General features: G+C 40.4%; 1 protein-coding gene across 1 annotated transcript in view; it reads right to left on the reverse strand.

Annotated features, from left to right (window-relative positions):
• The window catches only part of LOC126193193 (bifunctional glutamate/proline--tRNA ligase), a 248,437-nt gene that overhangs the window by 134,775 nt on the left and 90,537 nt on the right, over positions 1 to 23,125 (reverse strand). Inside the window, exons 7-13 of the mRNA XM_049932666.1 lie at positions 12,756 to 12,927; positions 12,433 to 12,666; positions 9,137 to 9,281; positions 5,065 to 5,312; positions 965 to 1,166; positions 780 to 892; positions 576 to 687 (exon numbers count right to left, since the gene is read on the reverse strand). Coding sequence (XP_049788623.1) covers positions 576 to 687; positions 780 to 892; positions 965 to 1,166; positions 5,065 to 5,312; positions 9,137 to 9,281; positions 12,433 to 12,666; positions 12,756 to 12,927 — 1,226 coding nt within the window. The remainder of the gene's footprint in view (positions 1 to 575; positions 688 to 779; positions 893 to 964; positions 1,167 to 5,064; positions 5,313 to 9,136; positions 9,282 to 12,432; positions 12,667 to 12,755; positions 12,928 to 23,125) is intronic.

Genomic DNA, 23,125 nt, shown 5'->3' on the forward strand with positions numbered 1-23,125 from the left:
TAAATATTACACTGTCCAATATTAAATCATAAGCACTTGGTTCTATGTCCTGGTCAACACAAAAAATATTTACTTCCATATTTCTGAATTTATATTAATTGTTTTTATTAAATTGAGCACTACTCCTTTAGTCATGTTGGATCAGCATAAATTTGCATCCAATTTGTAATAACTTACTTAAAGAAGGAAGAAAGGAAGATTCCGATTGTCATATCATTGGTGACAAAGAGCACAAGGTCGCATTGGGGATGGTCCTGTCCTTTCAAAGGAACCATCCTAACATTTGCCTGAAGTCATGTGTGCAAATAACAGAAAACATAAATCTGAATGGCTGGACAGGGACTGTAATACACAGGATCATGCCAAGTAAAGCACTGCAGAATTTAAACCAGTCTTCATGTTGATGACAGTTTTACCATTTACACTAGTAGAGCACTGTGGTATTTAAACCGATAACAGCTTTGCCATTTTTACCTGAACTATAGGTACTTTAATTGTAACAAAGAAAGCAAGAAACAAAAAAAGGAAGCAAGTAACCAATCCATGTGGACAGTGAAATATGTTCAATGTATTACCTTTTTGGTGTCAACTTTGGAACTCTTTGGTTTTCCAACAGTAGGCATATCCTTTGTATGACCATCCGGAATATGAAATAATATTATAGGACCTGCAACACTGGTATATACACTGTAAAATAAAAAAATAAATAAATATAAGAAAGTAGTTGTAAGAATGAAATAATAACTGTAGAAAAATGAAAGCAGATATTTTATTCTTACCTTGGTGGTCTATAGGGCCTGTCACATATAAAAAAGCCCTTCCTTTGAAGTTGTATGATATCACCCTTTTTCACAAAAGCTAATTCTGGATCACCCAGCATATGTACCTCTGTCTACAATTAAAAACAATGGTAAATCAATCCAAATACAAACTATTTCAAAAGATATGTGTAATTATCATTTACCTTTGTTTGGTGGTTAATGTAATCCTTGAAATCTTCGTCTTTTCCCAAAATGGCCTTGCTAATAATATGATCAAAGTAGACACATGTGCAAGGTACAAAGGGTGCTTTACTTGTCACTGCCAACCATGTTAATTTTGGTGTCTTTTTGTAATCTTTATTTTCAATATTTGGTTCAGCTTCCACAGTTATTTCACCGTTTGTGCTGAAGAGATGAAGGAGTCAACAAATTATTGCATTTTCCAGTGTATAAACACATTACGGCAAATTAGATTCATTGTTCATTCCATACTTCGGGAGAGGAATTCCACACGGATGTGAAAAAAAAAAAAAGCATTGATAAGGAATGGCATGTTAATGTTTTTCAATAGAATGAGGGAGAAATAGTCCTGAAATATGTGGAATAAGTAAATTTTTTTAAAAATATGGAAAGGATAGACAGCTACCCACTACATACCAAAGGTATTGAGTCTCAGGCAAGCACAAGAAAAAGATGAAACACACACACACACACACACACACACACACACACACACACACGGGCATTGTCTCTTGAATGATGGAGCCTGACTGTCAGTCGGTTCCAGCACCTGGAAACAGTGAGTATGTGGCCAAGTTGTGCTTGTGTGCAACTCAGTGCCTCCTCATGTGGCAAGTAGTAAGTTATCCTTTCCATATTATTATTGTTACCTCATCCAAGACATTCCATTGTCTGAAAATTTTTACATACATTTTCATTTAAAATTTAAAAGAAAACTTATCACATGTCTTTAAATATAATCATACTAAAGTCAATACTATAATTACTAGGTTATAGCCATTAAGTATCATGGAAATAAAAGAGTTTACATAGCTTGTTTGCATAGATGGAACAAGGACGCTCAAAGAACAGACAAGAAGAGTACAGGAACTTTACAAAAGAAATTTATGGCACTACTTGACAAAAAAATAGTCAGTTGATAGCACACGTTCTGAGGTATTTGGAAAAATGGGAGGGGGAAGTTTGTGTGTGTGTGTGGGGGGGGGGGGGGGTTGAGGGGGATTACACAGCCACACAAAGTCTTAAATATACAATTAAGATCATACCAGGTGGAAAAACAGAGCTGTTGGATGCTACCATGGTCCACAGGAATGTTTGTTAAAATCCTAGTAAGGGGTTCTATGAAGGGTTCACAGTAATTATTTTGGTTGAAGGGGTGATTCGCCATGTGTGTCTATGTGCAAGATGTTTAGTTGGCAGTGACTGGAAATCTGTCACAGATTTTATGCCTTCTTTCCTGTACTAAACCACTATTTGTTAACCATGACAAAATCTGCATGAGTAGGAACTTGTTAATCCTTTCCATCCAACAGTGAGTGGTGCTCGACACTGAAAATTTTGTTTTCTACTCCAATGTCGAGCCTCATTTGACATGATCTTTTGCAGAGCTCTCAGATGCGTCATTCTTAAATCTACCCGAACTAGGCATCAATGCTGCACAGTACTGCCATCTAGGGAAGCCTGTGTGTAGCAGTTGTGCTGAGAGACAAGTTGTACTTACCACATTCGTGTTAGTAGGCATGAAATGGCTAGTTCTTTAAGCACGGTCCTTTCTGAGGAAGAGATTGCAGTGGAGCATTTGGAGGGTTGTCTAAGTGAAAATAGGAGTGGCAATGATTTTGATCATGACAGTGATTCATCAGTAAACAATTTGAGTGCAACACAATAGAAACTGTCCATCCTCAAGAGTTTTAAAAAATGCCACATGATAATTAGTTTTGTATTGTAATACTTACAAAAATATATTTGTTAATGTATACCCTAATGTCTGTGGCTTCATTATTTACGCAAAGGGGCTCGTGCAGTTCTCTCTGATGTGCCTGGCAGCAGCAATTTAAATAAGAGTGCACAGAGATGCCCGAGTCTGCATTACAGAATGCAAACAGTTAAGAATTTGTTCATAAAATTATTATTTGTCAAAACTTGCAATGTCTGCTTCAATTGGATGGTGAGATTCTGACACTGACAGAACCAGTCAGTTCTCTTAGGGGAAAGTCAGAGCGTGCTTGTTCCAAGGACACTGAAGAAAAGACTTGCTGTAGGGAGAGTGAAGAGGAGACTACCTTCAGGGATGCTGTCGAGAACACACTTCACCTTAGACACCTGTGGAAGATATTCATAGAGAGAGATGTCTCCGACTTGGAGCAAAGTACAGAGGTCGAGCTGGACACGGAACTTCCAGCTACTACTGCAGCAATGTTGCATACTTGCACCATTCAAGAGTGGTAAGCACATGGCGTTGATGCAGCCACTGAAGCGACAGGGGCATGAAGTTGACTAATTTGCACTGGGGTTTCATTGCACAGATTTAATATTCACAGCAAGCTAATTGCACCCATTATGTGTGTTGGAGAAAGTATTTGTATTCGTTCTCTCTTCTCTGGGGATCTTTCTTTAATTCACTAATCATTTTTGCACTCATTGGCTGTATCCATGATATAGTTCCATGCTATGCTTCCATGTGTCCACCAACCTGTGTCAAAGCTGTAGTTCACACCTATAGTCTCTTGTCAGCTTATTTACCAAATGACTCACAACACATCCTATCAACCACCCCATTCTTTTCCGTAAAGAAGTGCTATAAATTTATTTTATCTCCCATGTGATTCAATGCCTGTCCTGTGAACCCATATTATACTCAGCATTTTTCTTCAACATCTCATTTCAAAAGCTGCTGGTGTTGCAACCACCCTATAGAAAACAGCATCATATCTGTGTGAAGTGCAGTACCAATACTTTCATGCTTTATTGGGCCACCACTAGTAATTTTCATTTAATAAGGTGTTATCCATTGTGTAACATTGTTTCCCTTAAATTTGCGTGATATTATGGGGAGCTTTCCTTCCCTGTAGGTTATCGGGATTGGATCTGTAGCATCTCAGGGGTATGCTAAGCTACACTGCTCAACCGACAGCACACAACATATTTAAATAATGAGTAGTTACAAACACACAGAAACTTATTCACCAGTCATTTTATGTCAACTTTGTCTCTTCAACAAAAATACAAATTACTTTTAATCTCATTCTTTGCAACATAATGACGATAAAGTTGGGCTTTTGGGATGCTGAACTGCACGATAATCAGCGCCCATGCAAAGATCCAACCTTTTACACAGTCCAATCTCGCCACATGCATGGATGATAATGAAATGATGAGGACAACACAAACACCCAGGCCCCCGAGTTTGCAACATAAATGTATGACTGCAGAGCAACAATACATTGTTATTACTCTTCATGTAACTCTCAGAGTTAGGCATCTGTTCTGGAACAAGGATTCAGTTGTTGCAAGTGCATACTGATTCACAAAGTAATATTTTCACAAAGAAAGAAATTACTACTCATTTGAAAGTAGAGTATAAATGTGGAGATTTGTTTTTTTGGTATATATACAGCTGCAGGTATTGCACCAATCGTCGATCTTCTGCAGGTCTTCCTGAATTTTGTTACAGTCTGCTGGTATTGCAACCACCCTACAGAAAACAGCATCATTTGTGAAGGTACCACAATTTTCTACCACACCAGATATGTGGAATTTACACCTTTTCTCTACCTTGTTTGACTTAAGTGATATTCTTGGAGTTTCATTTTCATGATTAAGAGCTGAAAATTTGTTTTTATAGCAGCAACAGCATGTGTTCTGAATACAACAACTAACCAAAATCAAGAAAATCGGAAAAGTCATTTACGCGGTATTGTTTAATGTATTTTCAGTAAACATTTTTTTCACACAATGAAGTAAAATGATCGTATGGCATTGTTGACCGGGAGGCCCCATGCGGGGAAGTTTGGCCGCCGTATTGCAAATCCGTTTTAGTTGACGCCACTTCGGCGACTTGCGAGTCAATGATGATGAAATGACGATGAATACACAACACCCAGTCATCACGAGGCAGAGAAAATCCCTGGCCCCGCCCGGAATCGAGCCCGGGACCTCGTGCGCGGGAAGCGAGAACGCTACCGCAAGACCACGAGCTGCGGACTTTTTCACACAAATAATGGTTCTATGTATACAAGACATACTAGACTGACAAATATTTTGGAGTATCAATGGAACTGACCTGTTAATCTTCTTGATCATCAGATTTCCCCAGTTTATAAATGTAGCATTTTCTCCTTCTTTCAGAAGATTTACATCCTCACCGTCAATTAGCAAATTAGGTCCTGTCCAAACAGTTTTGGAACCAACATCTGGATTCTTAGGGTGTTTCTGCGCAATCAGTGGTGCTTCAATTACTCCATTTACTTTCACATTTACGGCTCCCTCTGACAAGACAGCTGTGTATCTAGGTGCAATTGGATCTATTACCTGGAAAATGAAATAAACAGAACATTAATGGTGGATAATGATCAAAAATTGTATTATACCACATACATATACTTCTCATGAAAGACACAAATGGTTAGAAAAAAGGAACTTACATCAACTGCATGCAGAGTATAAATTGCAATGGAAATAAAACAACAGAATGTTATGTGTGAGATTCAAAATTTATAAGTCGTACTTTGGTGGAAATATTTTAGTATACAGTGTGGGGCAATTAAGAAAGGCAACACATGTATCCAAAAAGACTAAATATATCGAGGTGCAGTTTTCATTAAATTGTAGTGGACAATGTGGCATATATTCTAACATATGCTTGTAATTTTTAATGTTTATAACTGCCAAATTAAGAGATCACCTTCTCTTAAAAACAGAAATACATACTTTTTCCTGTGGCATTGGATACAGGCTTTGAAGAGTGTTTCACAACAAACTTTTATGGAATTTTGTAACAAGGCAACAGCACCACAAACCATTGTCCTGCCATCAAGTGAAAGCATCCCGCACATGTCCGTCATACAGTATCAAATGTAAATAAATACTTACCTCAGGTATGGTTTGTATGTTCACCTAGGACCTTGAAGCCCTTCAATCTGTGCATTGCTGTGATAGCTATCAGACAACTTGCTCATGAAGCTATTCGGACTTTCACATTGCAAACGATAGTCAAATAGGAGTATATGGTTTCTGTGCATATTCCAATACCATCAAATTGTCAGAGAAGCAGTGCAGTTGTAGGCTGGAAGGGAAAGCCCTGACAATCCGTCTTTGCAAACATAATTAAGAAAATTTCAAGAAACTGGAAGTATGAAGAATAAAACCCATCAATGAAAAAGAACCACTACTAATGAAAGAAATGCGACCAATATTTTACCTGGAGTAACACACAATCTCCATGTCATTACCAGCCAACTTGAATGTGCAAGTGGGATAAGCTAAACGAGTGTTCTGTTAGTACCACATTCCAATGTATATAATCCCACCTACCCCATTGTTGACAGCTGTTTGTGGATGAAGCATTGTTTAAAAACTGTGGGCAATAAATCTTCACAATATGCACCAACTGTCAATTGAAACTCCACAATGGTTGAGGGAAGTGGATAAGCAATGACCTTGGTCTGTCAACGTGTAGTAGGCACTTTTCAAGAAGTGTGTCATCGGTCCCTATTTTATTGACGAAACTCTAAACAACTACAAGCATCTGTAGAGGCATGCTGCTGCAGTTCAGTATCAAAATGACAACTATGCCACCCATGCAGATCGTGAAAGAACTTGTGGAATGGTTGAAAAAGAGACTCTTATTTTTTAGATGACGTCATCACCAGAGATGAGACATGGGCTTTTGTGTACGATCCAGAAACGAAGCCCCAAAGCTGAGAGTGGCACACATCCATGACTCCCAGGCCCAAGAAAGTAAGAATGAGCAAATCAAAAATGAAAACTATGCTAATCACCTGCTTTGGTGCAAAAGACTTAATCCATTTGGAGTTCATACCGTAAGGAATGACTGAACACAGCCTACCACCTTGGAATGTTAAAAAGAATAGCAGATCGTATCACCCGGCCGATACATATGGCCACTTCAACACAGACACTGCGTCAGGACAACGTGCTGTGCTACAATGCTCTGTTGATTCAGGAGATCCTAGGGAAGCACAACTTGGCAACAATGTCACAGCGGCCCTACAGTCCCAACATGGCACCATCAGATTTCTTCCTTTTTCTGTGCATCAAAACCAAGATGAAGGGGTGCCCTTTTAATACCATTGAGGACATCCAAAAGGCAGCAACACATACTCTAAATGAAATTCCAGTCACCACCTTCCAGAAAGTGTACCAGGCATGGGCAATTGCCAGAATGGGCAATTGCCGGAAGAAGTGTATCACTGCTCAAGGTAACTACTTCCAAGAATTTTAATAGATTGTATGTTTTGGATCAATAAATTTTGTTGTACAGACACAATTGCATTGTGGTTGGTTTCTACCACGTTTTTGATATGTAAAACATGCCACAGAAAAGAGGTTGTTCACCTAGTGACAATCCTTTGCATCAAGATGTGCCACTAAACAGCCAGGCACTGGAGTTACTGTGGAGAGCTCTTGAGTTTTACAAGCAGGAGAAAGGTTAGGTAATTAGTCATGGACAGCCGTCAGTTCCTGCAGATGAAGTAGTAGAATCCACATCAAAAACTCTTGGAATTAATGTAATAACAGTAGTAAGGGAGTGTTGCTGCAAAAGCTCAGAGATGTAGATGTCATCCGTAATGATTACAAGGTATGTGGATCAGATAATGTATTCTTAGCAACACCTGGAAACAAAAAGCAGCCTCACCCTGTCACCGACATAGATTCTTTCCAGACTGATGATATCTGCAGGCATATTTATGTTATCTACAGCAGGAAAGAATATTCTACCGTAGCTAAGCTGCTTGTGTCATTAAAAGGAAAGTGAACTTTTCAGGGATTTGAAAATGTATATAAAATTGGGCTGCAAAGTATTGGTTTCTCTTACGAAGTGCTAGACGGATGCAAAGTCCTGTTAGAAATGGCATATAATGCAATGACTTGAAACATATTCTTGCACAAATTTGTGGGGGAGGACATTCATTCCACAATGTGGCTAGACAAAATGCGAGTTAATGCCAGGAAAGCTGTTAGTGAATGTTGGACGGATGACACTCCAAGCAACAGTGATCATCAGCTGATGGGAAGAGGAGCAAGACTGATTGTGGTTGACGCAGGTTCTTACAGTGGTTTTGTTCCTGTTGCACGTTTAGTTCTTCGGTCCAAAATGACAGGTGATTACTGTGAAGACATGGACCACACATCATTTGTTGAGTGGTTCAGAAATCTTTTAAAACAGTTTTCTGTCCCTACAACAATTCTAGTAGACAATGCTCCATATCATTCAGTGATACTGACCAAAGGCCCAACCACAAACGACTGCAAAGAAGCTACAATGAAATATTGCTGTGGATACGAGCATGACAAAGCTTCAGCTATATTAGCTTGTTGAAGAAAATAAGTCTGTGACACCTACAAGCTCTTGTGACTGTGGATGCCTCATGGTGGAAAAAAGTCGAGCATGATGAAAACTTTACTTGAGCAGCACAGAAAATGAAAGTATCATTAGTGACCATGAACAGCTGATGATTTGCCTTTCTGGTGATGACAATGAGGATAATTTTGGCGCCGATTCTGACAACAGTGACAATGGGGAACTGGACAGAATTGCACCACTGTCGCCGTAAATTGGTGAGTAAAAAGCTATGAATAATGGTTATTTGTTGCATCACTGTCATAATAAAACCTAGAGTGAGAAGTTGCTATCTCAGTTATTATTTACTTTTGCAAACTACATAATCTATTGCTTTCAAGATACTGGTCTCTATCAAATGCTTATTTCCTGTATTTCCTCCGCTCCATTATGGAAAGTGTGTGCTTCGTTATACTTGTATCTACAGTATTATGTAGTTGTTTCTTTCCTGTCACATTGTGGTAGCAACTGAAAAACAAATTGTTATTGCTCATTAGCTTATATTTACAAGGTGGAACGGAAATCCATATTGTCTTCTACGTGTATAGAGGCTGCTGTTGCAACATTGCTATTACAGTAGAGCCAATGTAACTTGATGTAACGCAAACTGTCAAGTGCAATTTTTCTCCAGTGCATGTGTAATATTTCTTTTACCACACATTTGTTACTGCCAGCTAAACTCTTGGTGTATGACATATGGCCCTTCCTTTCTTTTTCTTTCCTGAGGGATAACAACACCAATAATAAATGTTCTTGCTTGTTTAAAACTCACCTTTTTATTAATAGCCCATATTTTATCCCACTCCATAAGTACAACAGATCGGGATGAGCCTTGGGCCACAATAAATTGCTTCAGTCCTTCTACTGTCATACCATGACGCAAGATGCCTCTAACTGTTGGAAACCTTGGGTCATCCCTGGAAAATAAAGTTACAGTAATGTGTTTCTTGAAGTTCTCACAGTGGATAGAATATCTCATCATTTTTCAGGCATGCATCCTTGTCCTATGTACTTTTTGCACACTGAAAAGGAATATTACAAATACTCACTTTCGTAAAATCAGATAATCTTTCACTCATCCCGGAAGAGCTGCAAGCTTGAAGACGATATAACAGCATTGTTTAAGCATGCTTAACTTCCATTTTCTTTTCATCTGATAATCAAAATTATGAACAGATTGATGCTATTGGAATGGATAGCTCTCTCTCATCAAAGGTAGATAGTTTATTTATGAAGGTATTTGAAGAAAAAGCATTAGATTCGCAGCTACCAATTTATACTTTTAGATGTCCATCTGCCACCATCTTTCACAAGCTACAAGCACACTGAAAACTTTTGTCCTGGATGCATGCCCGAAAGATGACTCATAAGTTTGTATTTTTAAAGTGCAAAGTGTATATATTCCAAAACAAATGAATATATCTTTCACTCATAATCTCGTAAATAACCCATATATCAAGCAATGACAACCAAGTTATGTCACAACAAACCTACAATAATACTACAAACAAAAACATGAAAAACCAGAAATTCATCTGCTGATATCAGTCCACGTGCAGCAAGATATTAAAAAAATTAATATGAACACAAGATTAAGAACCACACTTGATGAGGTTTCCCCATGGAGTACAGATTGTGCTGGAAAAATATATGAAGTTTTGAACAGTGAAGAAAGATTGGTGCCCTCCAGGCTGAACTAGAAAATGTGTATTCTGCACTTTATAGATTAATTTTGGAAAGACTGTGGAAACTGGAAAAGAGCAACAAGTAAAAAGCAAAGATAAAAATGTGCATGCAAACACACCAGTAATTCAACCAAGGAACTGAATGACTTGTTACTTGGAATAGGAGAAGAGCCTAAGGTAGTTTCTTTAGGGGACAGCAGACTCATACAGATAGCATTAATGCATGTTTGGAAGCAAGATCTGCGAGGAGGGCTATAAGGCAATTGTTACAAGAAAAGCTAGTCGTAAGTTAGGTCACATGTTTAGTGAAACTAAAAGCTAAACTAGAAAGATTATATGGAACATATGGGCCTTATGCAGAGATTTTGACGAGTAGTCTTAGATGCCCTTAGTATGAGGCAGGAAACAGCCTGTATTATGACAGATTATAACAATAAAATATGTGAAATAGGAGCAGCAACAGCATGTACACAAACAATTGAGCTTTCTGCAGGTCCCACCATGCCAAGACCAACAGTAAATTATTGTAACTGTCAGCTATGTGACAAAGAAAAGAACTTATTGCTGTTGGCTGCAGATAAGTCTAATACTTCGGTTGTGTGTCGTGTAGCAACAGGGAAAATCGAAAAAGAAGAGAAGGGGGGATGGTATTGCTGAGAGAGAGAGAGAGAGAGAGAGAGAGAGAGAGAGAGAATTGTGGGGGAGGGGTGCAGCATGTCACAGACAGGCAGCTTTGAAAAAATGAAACAGACCAAAATATTGTGACCAACATTTTCTAGAACAGTCTAATTTGTTTATCAGTGAATTGATGAACACAGTAGATGAGATTCCAGCAATATTAGGAAAAGGACAGATAGCTATTCACCATAAAGATGACACAATGAGTAGCAGAGAGGTACAACGAAAAGACAGTTACGCATATAGCTTCCGGCCATAGTCTTCTTCTGTAAAGAGAAGACACACACACACACACACACACACACACACACACACACACACACACACAACCAAGCATACCTCCCACATATGACTGCTATCTCCAGCAACTCCAACTGCTCATTTGTGTGTGAGGTGTGCTTGCTCGTCAGAATGTGTGTATGTTTTCTTTTCTGAAGAAGGCTTAGGCCGAAAGCTAAATGTGTAACAGTCTTTTCGTTGTGCCTCTCTGCAACTCAACATGTCACCTCCATACTGAGTAGCAATCTATCCTTTCCTTAATGTTGTAGATAACCCAACCTGGACTCTCCACTGATAGATGAGGTTCATGTATGTTTAGAAAATTAGCTGTACTCTGAAGAGACAAATATTCTGTGCATTTCTGAACAGCACACAACAACAAAGAGGCTTATAGCCTTAAAGTTTCAGTGTAGGGGAATAATTTCATTCCACAAATAACTCAGCATGTTCCTTTGTATAACTCTTCATCTATTTATTCTTAACATAACAACTAAATAATTTTTCTTGGAAAAGCTTAAATTTTTTGAAATGAATGTTATTAGAAATGACTGCTATGAATCATACAGTTAAAAAAGAAGTAAAAAGTGATGCTGAATAATTTGAACAATGCATGAAGGACAGAAAGTGGCAGTGGCTTGGGAAGAAAACAGAAGTACCCATGTGGTGTAATTTTGGGCCAACTCCTACTCCTTTATAAGTGGGCAAACATAAATTTAGCGCAATTTGTACATTTTGCAGAACTGAAAGGAACGTAATACTGAGCTTCTCAAACTGTTAAGTCCAGCAACTTCTGTTTCTTACTTACATCACTTGAGAGTATGGGGAGACAAACGAATCAACATCTTAACACATTTGTCTATATACACCCATTTCTGTATTATGGTATTATTTTATGTTGTAAATTGTCACTTGGGAGAGAGAGCAGTGGGGGAAGCATAACAACAATAGTATGTAGTTCTTATTAAATTAATTTTGTACACATCTCTTCAAGTGAGGCATTCTAACTGCACCATCAGAGCACACACACACACACACACACACACACACACACACACACACATATATATATATATATATATATATATTTTCAAATGAAATTCATCATAACTAATACCTGTGCTAACGACAACACAACTCTCAGATTAATGTGAACCTACAACACCTCTGCTCGTACTGACAAAGACATGTTAAGAAAGAACCAGTGATTTGAATGTCATCCTTCAGTTTCAATTTCCCAGTTTTATGATCCACAACCCAGTCATTATGTGAGCCCATGAAGTTTGACAGGTACCTAAGATTGTGTGTTGAGTATGTCTATTTTATGACAGTATCTATGGTACTACAGAAAATGCACACCACAAAACTGTTTGTTACCTTTGATATAGATCAGTGACTTGAAAATATTCTTAAAATGGCTGGAACTTACCATCCATCAACCAGTCCCTTTTCAACAAACCAAGCAAGTTTCCTCTTTGATAGAACTGTGTTTGTCATATTAAGTCTACTGTATTCCCATATGTATGGTTTCCGCAAACCAAGAACATCTATAAACCAATAAAACTGTTCGTCACGATCATGGTACTCAGTTGTTCTTAGACAGTGTGTAACACCTTCAATACTGTCTACAATGGGACAGGCAAAATCATATGTTGGGTAAACCCTGCAAATAAGCAAGTCACATTACGTTATTCTACAGTACAGAAAAAATTGAAATTACATTTTCCGCATCATTATATAAGCACTCCTTACTTGTACTTGGTTCCAGTTTTGGGATGTGGCTCATTTTTGCACCTGTAAATTGTTGGATCACGCATACAACCAATGACAGAATTCATATCAATTTTTGCTCGTACACAACATTTTTGGCCAAATTCTGTTCCCTGCTTCATTTCGGTCCACATCTTTATATTCTGTTCCACACCTGAAGGGAAAAAAAGGGAAAAAAATCTGAAGTTGCAGGCCTGTAACAGTGCCTGATGATAACTTCCCAATAATCTATTTACTAGAAATAACAAAAGTTGATGATTAAATAAAAAATGCATTTTAATGCCAACAATATCACTTTTAAAGTAATTAGTTTTTTATGGTAATTTCCGTAGCATCCTTTAGCACTGGTGGCAACTGCTTCAAATGCAGCACACACCATCACCTCAATTACCATCATCATCATCATTTAAGACTAATCATGCCTTTCCCAGACCCCCCTTATAAAATTCCTCCATGATCCCCTATTCAGTGCTAACATTGGTGCCTCTTCTAATGTTAAACCTATTACTTCAAAATCATTCTTAACCGAATCCAGGTACCTTCTCCTTGGTCTGCCCCGACTCCTCCTACCCTCTACTGCTGAACCCATGAGTCTCTTGGGTAACCTTGCTTCTCCCATGTGTGTAATATGACCCCACCATCTAAGCTTGTTCGCCCTGACTGCTACATCTATAGAGTTCATTCCCAGTTTTTCTTTGATTTCTTCATTGTGGACACCCTCCTGCCACTGTTCCCATCTACTAGTACCTGCAATCATCCTAGCTACTTTCATATCCGTAACCTCAACCTTGTTGATAAAGTAACATGAATCCACCCAGCTTTCGCTCCCATACAACAAAGTTGGTCGAAAGATTGAACGGTGCACAGATAATTTAGTCTTGGTACTGACTTCCTTCTCGCAGAAGAGAGTAGATCGTAGCTGAGCGCTCACTGCATTAGCTTTGCTACACCTCGCTTCCAGTTCTTTCACTATGTTGCCATCCTGTGAGAATATGCATCCTAAGTACTTGAAACCGTCCACCTGTTCTAACTTTGTTCCTCCTATTTGGCACTCAATCCGTTTATATTTCTTTCCCACTGCCATTACTTTTGTTTTGGAGATGCTAATCTTCATACCATAGTCCTTACATTTCTGATCTAGCTCTGAAATATTACTTTGCAAACTTTCAATCGAATCTGCCATCACAACTAAGTCATCCGCATATGCAAGACTGCTTATTTTGTGTTCACATATCTTAATCTCACCCCGCCAGTCTATTGTTTTCAACATATGATCCATAAATAATATGAACAACAGTGGAGACAGGTTGCAGCCTTGTCTTACCCCTGAAACTACTCTGAACCATGAACTCAATTTACCGTCAACTCTAACTGCTGCCTGACTATCCATGTAAAGACCTTTAATTGCTTGCAAAAGTTTGCCTCCTATTCCATAATCTCGTAGAACAGACAATAACTTCCTCCTAGGAACCCGGTCATATGCCTTTTCTAGATCTATAAAGCATAGATACAATTCCCTGTTCCACTCATAACACTTCTCCATTATTTGCCACAAGCTAAAGATCTGGTCCTGACAACCTCTAAGAGGCCTAAACTCACACCGATTTTCATCCAATTGGTCCTCAACTAATACTCGCACTTTCCTTTCAACAATACCTGAGAAGATTTTACCCACAACGCTGATTAAAGAGATACCTCTGTAGTTGTTACAATCTTTTCTGTTTCCATGTTTAATGATTGGTGTGATTACTGCTTTTGTCCAGTCTGATGGAACCTGTCCCGACTCCCAGGCCATTTCAATTATCCTGTGTAGCCATTTAAGACCTGACATTCCACTGTATTTGATGAGTTCCGACTTAATTTCATCCACCCCAGCTGCTTTATTGCACTGCAATCTATTGACCATTTTCTCCACTTCCTGAAATGTGACCCTATTTCCATCATTATTCCATCCCATTCTACCTCGAAATCTGAAACATTACTGATCGCATTTTCACCTACATTGAGCAACTCTTCAAAATATTCCCTCCATCTGCCCAAGGCATCCACAGGATTCACCAGCAGTTTTCCTGACCTGTTCAAAAAACTTGTCATTTCCTTCTTACCTCTCTTTCGAAGACTGCTAATTACACTCCAGAATGTTTTTCCAGCAGCTTGACCCATAGTCTCAAACCTGTTTCCAAAGTCTTCCCAAGATTTCTTCTTGGATGCTGCAATTATCTGTTTGGCTTTGTTTCTTTCTTCAACATAACTTTCTCTGTCTACCTGAGTTCTAGTATGTAGCCATTTTGGATAGGCCTTCTTTTCCCTTTTACAGGCTGACTTGACTGTGTCATTCCACCAAGCTGTTTGCTTCATCCTACCTTTACACACTACTGTTCAAAGACATTCTTTAGCCACTTCTAGTACTGTGTCCCTGTACCTTGTCCATTCCTTTTCCAATGACTGTAATTGACTACATTCAACTAACTGGTACCTTTCTGAGATCACTGTTATGTACTTGTGCCTGATTTCCTTATCCTGAAGCTTCTCCACTCTTATCCACCTACATATGGACCTGACCTCCTGCACTTTCGGCCTCACAATCCCAATTTCACTGCAGATTAAATAATGATCAGTGTCATCAAAGAATCCCCTGAATACACGCGTGTCCCTCACAGCCTTCCTGAATTCCTGATCTGTTATTATACAGGGTGATTCAAAAATGCATGTAAATATTTCAAGGGTGTATTTGTGAGGTAAATATAAGACAAAAATGTTCTATACAATTTTTTCCATACTTGGCTTATTACAGAGTTATGAACAAAACAGGATAATACATTCAATACAACGTAAGGTATTTAATTCCCAGAGTTCACAGTTTAATTACAGTGCATTTGGACTAACAACGCAAACTGATAAATAAACGTGACGTAACAAACTGAAACAATTCCTCGCGAACACTGTATTAATTTAGGTCCTGTTGATTGAACTACAGCAATGCACAATAACTAAGGAAAATTGAAGCATTTTACAGACTGTACTGTACTGTACTGTATTTGCGCAAATCTTAATGCAATGCATGTTCAAAATGCTGTCCCTGAACTTGCAGACAGACCCGTGCTCGTCGCATCAATGATCTCTGCACATTACACAGTCCGTTCAACTCTCCACGAATAATTTCACAACCACCTTCAATTCTTTGTTGTAGCACTTCTCTGTTCGGTACTGCAGAAGAATACACCAATGTCTTTAGTCGGCCCCATAAATAAAAGTCTAAAGGGTTCAGGTCAGGTGATCTGGCTGGCCAAGCAATTGGTCCTCCGCGACCTATCCATCGATGTGGATACGCAGAATTGAGGTACGCCCTTACGTTGCGGCTGTAATGGGCGGGAGCACCATCGTACATAAACCACATGGTGGCTCGTGTTGCAAGAGGGACATCCTGTAACAATCCAGGCAATTCTCCCTCCAAAACTTCGCAGTACGCGTGCCCATTCAGCCTTGGAGGCAGAACATGAGGTCCGAGTAAGTAATTCCCCACAATACCACACCAAATGTTTATGGAGAATTGATGTTGATATCCATGCACAATTCTCGCGCCAGGATTCTCGACAGCCCACTGGTGCATATTATGCGAATTGATTACACCCGCACGAGTAAACATGGCCTCATCTGTGAATAATATCCGCCGAATGAACATTGGATCATTCAAATGACGCTCTTGTAACCACTGGCAGAATTGCTGACGGCGAGGATAGTCTTCAGGTGTCAATTCGTGCACTTTTTGCAGGTGAAATGGATGCAACTGTTGTCTCCGAAGCAGCCGCCATACAGTAGATTGTGGAAGTCGTACAGCTGCACTAATTTGTCTCGTACTGATAGATGGATCTTGGTCTACCAGGTCCAAAACATGTTCCTCGACGTTCACTGCATGCTCAAGTGGTCGACCTGAATGTGGCCCAGGACGAATGCCATACTCCCGCATACGTCTGTCCACAGATACAAACGTCTGATGACTTGGTAACCGTCTTCCTGGAAACAGCTCACTGTACCTTCGTCTTGCTGCAAGTGCATTTCCATCTGCTGCACCATACACAAGGTGCATATCAGCATACTCACTGTTTGAGTACATCATGTGCACGAAACCTTTAGCCTTCCGACGATGAATGAACGACAGGACGTACTTTTCCGTTACCAACAACATCAGCGCCATCTTCCGTACAGTAGGAGTAAACATCACGTGCAAACAAAAACAAACACTATTCATGCAGTTTCGAATCAACTGTTGGGAGATACGTATGTGAATTACGTACCAGAATATGGCATCCTGCTGCTTGCACTGCCGTCGTTTTGATACGGACATGACTTTCGTATTTAACGATAACTCTGGAATTAAACGTTTATGGAAAAACATTTATAGAACATTTTTGTCTTATATTTACCTCACAAATACACCCTTAAAATATTTACATGCATTTTTGAATCACCCTGTATAGTCAATGACAGATCTGGTTCCCCTGCCTTCCCAAGTATACCGGTGAATGTTCTTATGTTTAAAAAAAAGGAGTTTGTGATTACTAAGCCCATATTGGCACAGAAATCCAAGAGTTGTTTCCCGTTCCTGTTGGCCTCCATATCCTCTCCAAATTTACCCATAACCTTTTCATACCCTTCTGTTCGATTTCCAATCCTGGCGTTAAAATCACCCATGAGCGGAACACTGTCCTTGTCCTTTACTCTAACAACTACATCACTAAGTGCCTCATAAAAACTATCCATCTTATCTTGATCTGTCCCTTCACAATGCGAATATACTGACACAATCCTAATTTTCTTGCTAGACACTGTCAAATCTATCCACATCAGTCGTTCGTTTACATACCTTATTGCAACTACACTGGGTTCCATTTCTTTCCTGATGTAAAGCCCTACACCCCATTGTGCTATTCCTGCTTTGACTCCTGACAGGTAGACCTTGTATTCTCCCACTTCCTCTTCTTTCTCACCCCTTACCCGAATGTCACTAACAGCTAAAACGTCCAGCCCCATCTTACTTGCAGCCTCTGCCAGCTCTACCTTCTTCCCAGAGTAGCCCCCATTGATATTAATAGCTCCCCATCTCATTACCATTTGTTTGCCAAGTCGTATCTTAGGAGTCCCTGGTTTGTCAGTTAGAGGTGGGACTCCGTCACCTCCAAAGGTCCGAAGCATTTTGCTCTGATTGTTGCCAGCATCATATTTAAAGTACCAGGGAAGCAGGTTGCTAGCCTTACTTGCCCCGAGTCTCATTGGGTTTTACCCCTAACGGCTGAGGGACCAACTGGTGGATTTGGTAGTCTTTGCTGTATGAGCACAAAGGTGACCACGACTCAGAATATGTGCGAGGTGCCCAGCCTTATTCCAAAGTAACTGGTATCCCGACTGTCGGGACCACTTACTTGGCCACTCATACGTTGCCCGTGGTTCATGAACTAGGACATGACTACAGGAACCCACACCATGAACCTCAATTACCTGTCTGCCAAATTACAATTAAACATTATCCAAGAGCAAATTACTACATTTCTCTTCCAAATCGATCCAGTCCTCATCTACACAATGTTCCGGTCATCATTTTACATCTATCACTTGCTTTCCCACAGTGATGGCTGATGGGCGAATGAATATTCTCACATCATAGAACTATCCTACAGCCCACAGCACAATTTCTTCCTGCATCACCATTTCCCAAACTTGCAATGTATTATCCACAGTTCTCTTTACAACCATCTATTACTTTCATTTGTTCCTTTCCTGAACCTATTTAACATTTCACTTTTTTTTTGTTAATCAAACTCCACCCATTTTTCCTCCAATATTCCCCAGTGTTACCCACCACTCATTGACATCGCCTACATTCTCCCCCCCTCGACATCCCATCCCAAATGGATCCCTTCTCCACCGATCTATATCAGTTCAGTTCAGGGCAGCATCCTTATCTCCCTAGCTGAAACCCAGTTCCACAATTGGTTTCTTACTTGCTGCTTAAACTATGGATACCCCCCCCCCCCCCTCCCCTCCCAGCCTAACCACAAAAATTCCCTTTTCTCTGGATGCCAACATCCTTTTCACAAAGACCTTCAAATACAGGGTGTACATAAAGTCTGGAAACACTTTCAATTATTTACTGCACAAGAACCAAACATTGTACAGATATCACACATATGTCATTTTGAAAGTTTTTTTTTCCATGTATACCACCATAGTTTGGTAATTTCCTGGTAGTCAGTGCTAGTTGCAAATATGACGAGTTCAGGTGCGGAGCGAGCTTTCTGTGTGTTGGAGTACAACAAAAACAAGTGTGCTACAGCAGTTCAACAGATGTTTAGAACAAAGTATGGTAAGAAGCCACCAACAAGGAAGGCAAAATAAATTTGTTATGACGGGTTGCTTGTGCCCAGCAAAGAGAAGCACACATCCCAGTGTGAGTGAAGTGAATGTGGAGTGCATACGAGAGACATTCATAAGGAGTCCAAAGAAATCGGTGCGTCGTGCATCCTGTGAGAAATCGGTGCGTCGTGCATCCTGTGAAGTCGAAATTGCTCCAATGACAGTGTGGAAAGTCCTGTGACAGAGACTGTCTATGAAACCATTCAAATTGGAGCTAGTACAGAATCTCAACAACGACTATGACAAAGACAAGCATTTTCAGTTTTGTTTGCAGTTGCAACAACTGAATGAGGATGGGATGGCATGGCATTGTTGATCACTTAATTTTTAGCGACGAAGCCACTTTTTACACTAATGGGAAAGTGAAGAGGCATAATTGTCGAATCTGGGGTACAAAGCATCCACATGAATGCATGGAATTTGAGCATGTTTCCCCAAAGGTAAATTTTTTTATGGCTTGTCACAATGAGAATTGTACAGGCCATTCTTCTTGCTGAGAGCACTGTCACTGGATATTTCTACTTGACATGTTGCAGCAATGGCTGATGCCTCAAATGCAATCGGACTCTCCGTTCGTCTTTCAGCAGGATGGGGCTCCACCACACTTTCACTGTGAAGTTTGTGGGTATCTGAACACGGAGCTGCCGCATCAATGGATTAGCTGTGCTACAGAAAGGGATAGCTGTTTCATGAAATGTCCTCCCTGATCACCAGATCTCACTCCGTCTGACTTTTTTCTGTGGGGACACAGTACCGTGCCTCTACCACGTGATGTAGAACAGCTCCGGGAGAGAATACAGGAAGCAACTGCCACAGTCGATGATGCCATGTTATGACAGGTATGGCAAGAATTCGATTACCGTATTGACGTCTGCTGGGACACTCATGGTTCACATATTGAATGTTTGTAAAAAAACTGAGTTTCTCTTCAAAATGCAATATATATGACATCTGTAAAATCTTTAGTGCTTGTGCAATAAATAACAAAGTGTTTCCGGACTTTATGTACACCCTGTATTTAGCTTCTGCCTGTATCTATCCCTCACAACCTTGATACTACAGAAACAAATCTCCATAGCACAGGTATTATTGAACTATCTCTTCTACATGTGCATTCTTACAGTGCAGCCAAACTACTAAGCAATATCTCCCAAACTGAATTCCTTGCTCTCCAACTACCAAAAGAGCACTCCAGACATCACCTCCAAAAAGTATCAAATGTTTCAATGACCTGTTCCCACCTCAGAGCACCACTACTGATCAACACCCTCAGTGAACCACCTCATCAACCTCTTAATAGCACCCAGTTCCTGTCTGCCCTATCACACCATCCAACATCCCATTAAACCCAAAACTAAACAAACCCAAAATACTGTTTTCAAACTATACACAAAATGCCTCAAGTTCCAGTCCTGCACAAAGGCCTCACCTTCTGCCCCAAAGTTCAAATCATGCTGGACTTGTCAAAAACCTACTCTCCTCCTGATATCTACAGTGAACATTTCTTTGCTACCAATTCCTGTGACCAAATTCAAACTAATCCCAACAACAAATCTTTTCTCTCTCAGAACATGTCACCATCCAACTGTAACCCATCCATCTCCACCTACCCATCCCTGGCTACATCCCAGGAATTCCTTACCTTCAATTTGGCCTCACCATCCTTCCCCAGATTTCTCCCTTTGAACACAAACTTCTCAATGAAATGAAACGATGGTTTGGCATTACTGGCTGGGAGATACTATCTGACAATGTTCGGTCGCCTGGTGCAAGTGTTACTTGGCATCACTTCAGAGACTTGTGTGTCTAAGAATCTCCAAATGGATGGGAACCGAACCAAGAACCCCAAGATCTAGAGACAGTGATACTGACCATTAGAGCAGGAGCGGACACTTCTCACTGGAAGAAAGAACTGCCACCCGCAACCTCAAGACAGGCAATCATCTAACCATCTGCAACCTCAAGATAGACCCTGATCTAACCATCCTCTTAGCAGACAAAAGCACCGCACCACTGTCACATCGAACTGCAACGATTGCCTTACCAGAGGTATCTGTCACCTGTCTCCACCTATTAGCCCAGCCACAGTGAACATATCACAGAAGTCTAGCATAATCTCCAATCCCCAATCAAATCCTGAGTCTTTCCCGCTGAATCTCTCCCCTCCTCATCCAAAGAGCAACCCCCCCCCCCCCTGCCAACCTACCCAACCATACACCGCCTATACGCTTCCTGAGATCCATAAACCCTACAATCCTGGACATCCCACTTGCCCACAGCCTGGCCTCTCATATCAAAAGATACAAACCACTTCTTTCACCAACTTTAGACAATCCCCACCCAATTATCATCTGAATCCCTACTTGTCACTGTTGATGACACTCCAAACCCACCATCTCATACCTTACACATCTAATTAATTACATCCACACATATAACTACATCTCCTTTGAGGGAAAGATACATAAACCAATCAATGGCACACCCGTGGGCACCTGCAGGACATGCTTCTATGCCAATCATTTTATGGACCATTAGAGGAAACCTTCCTTGCCTTCCAAAGCCCTTTGTTTCCGGTCCACTGATAGTTTCATGATCTGGACCCCGGGTCAAATCACCCTGTCCTAATTCCTTCACAGCTTCAACACCCACACTCCTACCCCTTCTCAGTCCAATGTGCCATCTTCCTGGAGATTGACCTTCACCTCTCAAATGGCTCCATCCAGATCTCTGTGTATATGAAGCCCACTAACCATTAACAGCACATGCATTTTGATAGATGCCATCCCTTCCACATCAAAATGTAATCTTTTCACTCATGGATGGCACATCTGCCATGTAAAGAATAACCATGCTCAATATACTGAAGGCACTGTCCCACAAATCTAATCCACAAACAAATTTCCCACACCATATCCTCATCACTCCCTAGAACCAGTTGCAAAGGAGCATGCCCTACATCAGTGAGTATCATTCGGACTGGAGGAATTGAACAATGTTCTTCACTGGGACTTTTGATGTTCAATCACGGTGCCCAGAAATGATGGACCTCCTACTCAAGCCTCCTAAAGTGGCATCCCGTCACCCACCTATAAGCTAAATCCACCCCCTAGCCCTGCAGAATACCCAGACGCAAGACCTGTCTGATTCATCTCCTCAGCACATCTTAATCCAACCTCATCATAAGTTTATTCCATCCCAGATAATCAAAGACAGGGCCACCTGTGAAATTAGTCATGTTATATACCAGTTCCGCTGCAATTTCTGCACAGCATTTCATGGGGAGCATGACCACTACCTGACAGTCCACCAGAATGAATGGCCACAGCAGACTTGAGTATCTAGAGGTAGAACATGCTGTTGAGCACAGCACGTTCAGGTTCAATGGCTGTTTCACAAACTGCACCATCTGGAACCTTCCTCGAGTTTCACAACCTGTGCCATCTGGGTCCTTCCTCGTTCGCCAACTTTTCTAAAGTACACAGATGAGAGTTATAACTGTAACACATTTTTTGTTCTCGAAATCCTCCTGGCATCAATCCTACTAATCCCCTGCATTCACATCTGCTTCCTCACAGGCCCTGCATTCACATCTGTTTACTCACAGGATTCCCTTACTCTGTTTTGTCACCTCTTCCAAATCCTCTCCCTCATGTCATCATTAGTGTCATCATGCACAGCACAAACTCAACAATTCCTTTGCCTGCATGTCGCATTCTTATAATATGTGTTTCTCCCTTCACCCACTCCAATTAATACAACCCCTAACCCCAGTCTACCTGCTGAACTGCAGTCTCAGCATTGTGTATTCAGCAATCACAAATCAGCTGTACAGGTGTGTGTGGGGGTGGGGAGGTCAGGGGTATGGGGGTAGGGGGCTGGGGCAGGTGTGCTCTAACTTGAAAAACGATTAGTCTAAAAGCTGGAAAAGTTTTCAGTCT

The sequence above is a fragment of the Schistocerca nitens genome, chromosome 1, assembly GCF_023898315.1.
Source record: "Schistocerca nitens isolate TAMUIC-IGC-003100 chromosome 1, iqSchNite1.1, whole genome shotgun sequence".
Lineage (NCBI taxonomy): Eukaryota > Metazoa > Arthropoda > Insecta > Orthoptera > Acrididae > Schistocerca > Schistocerca nitens.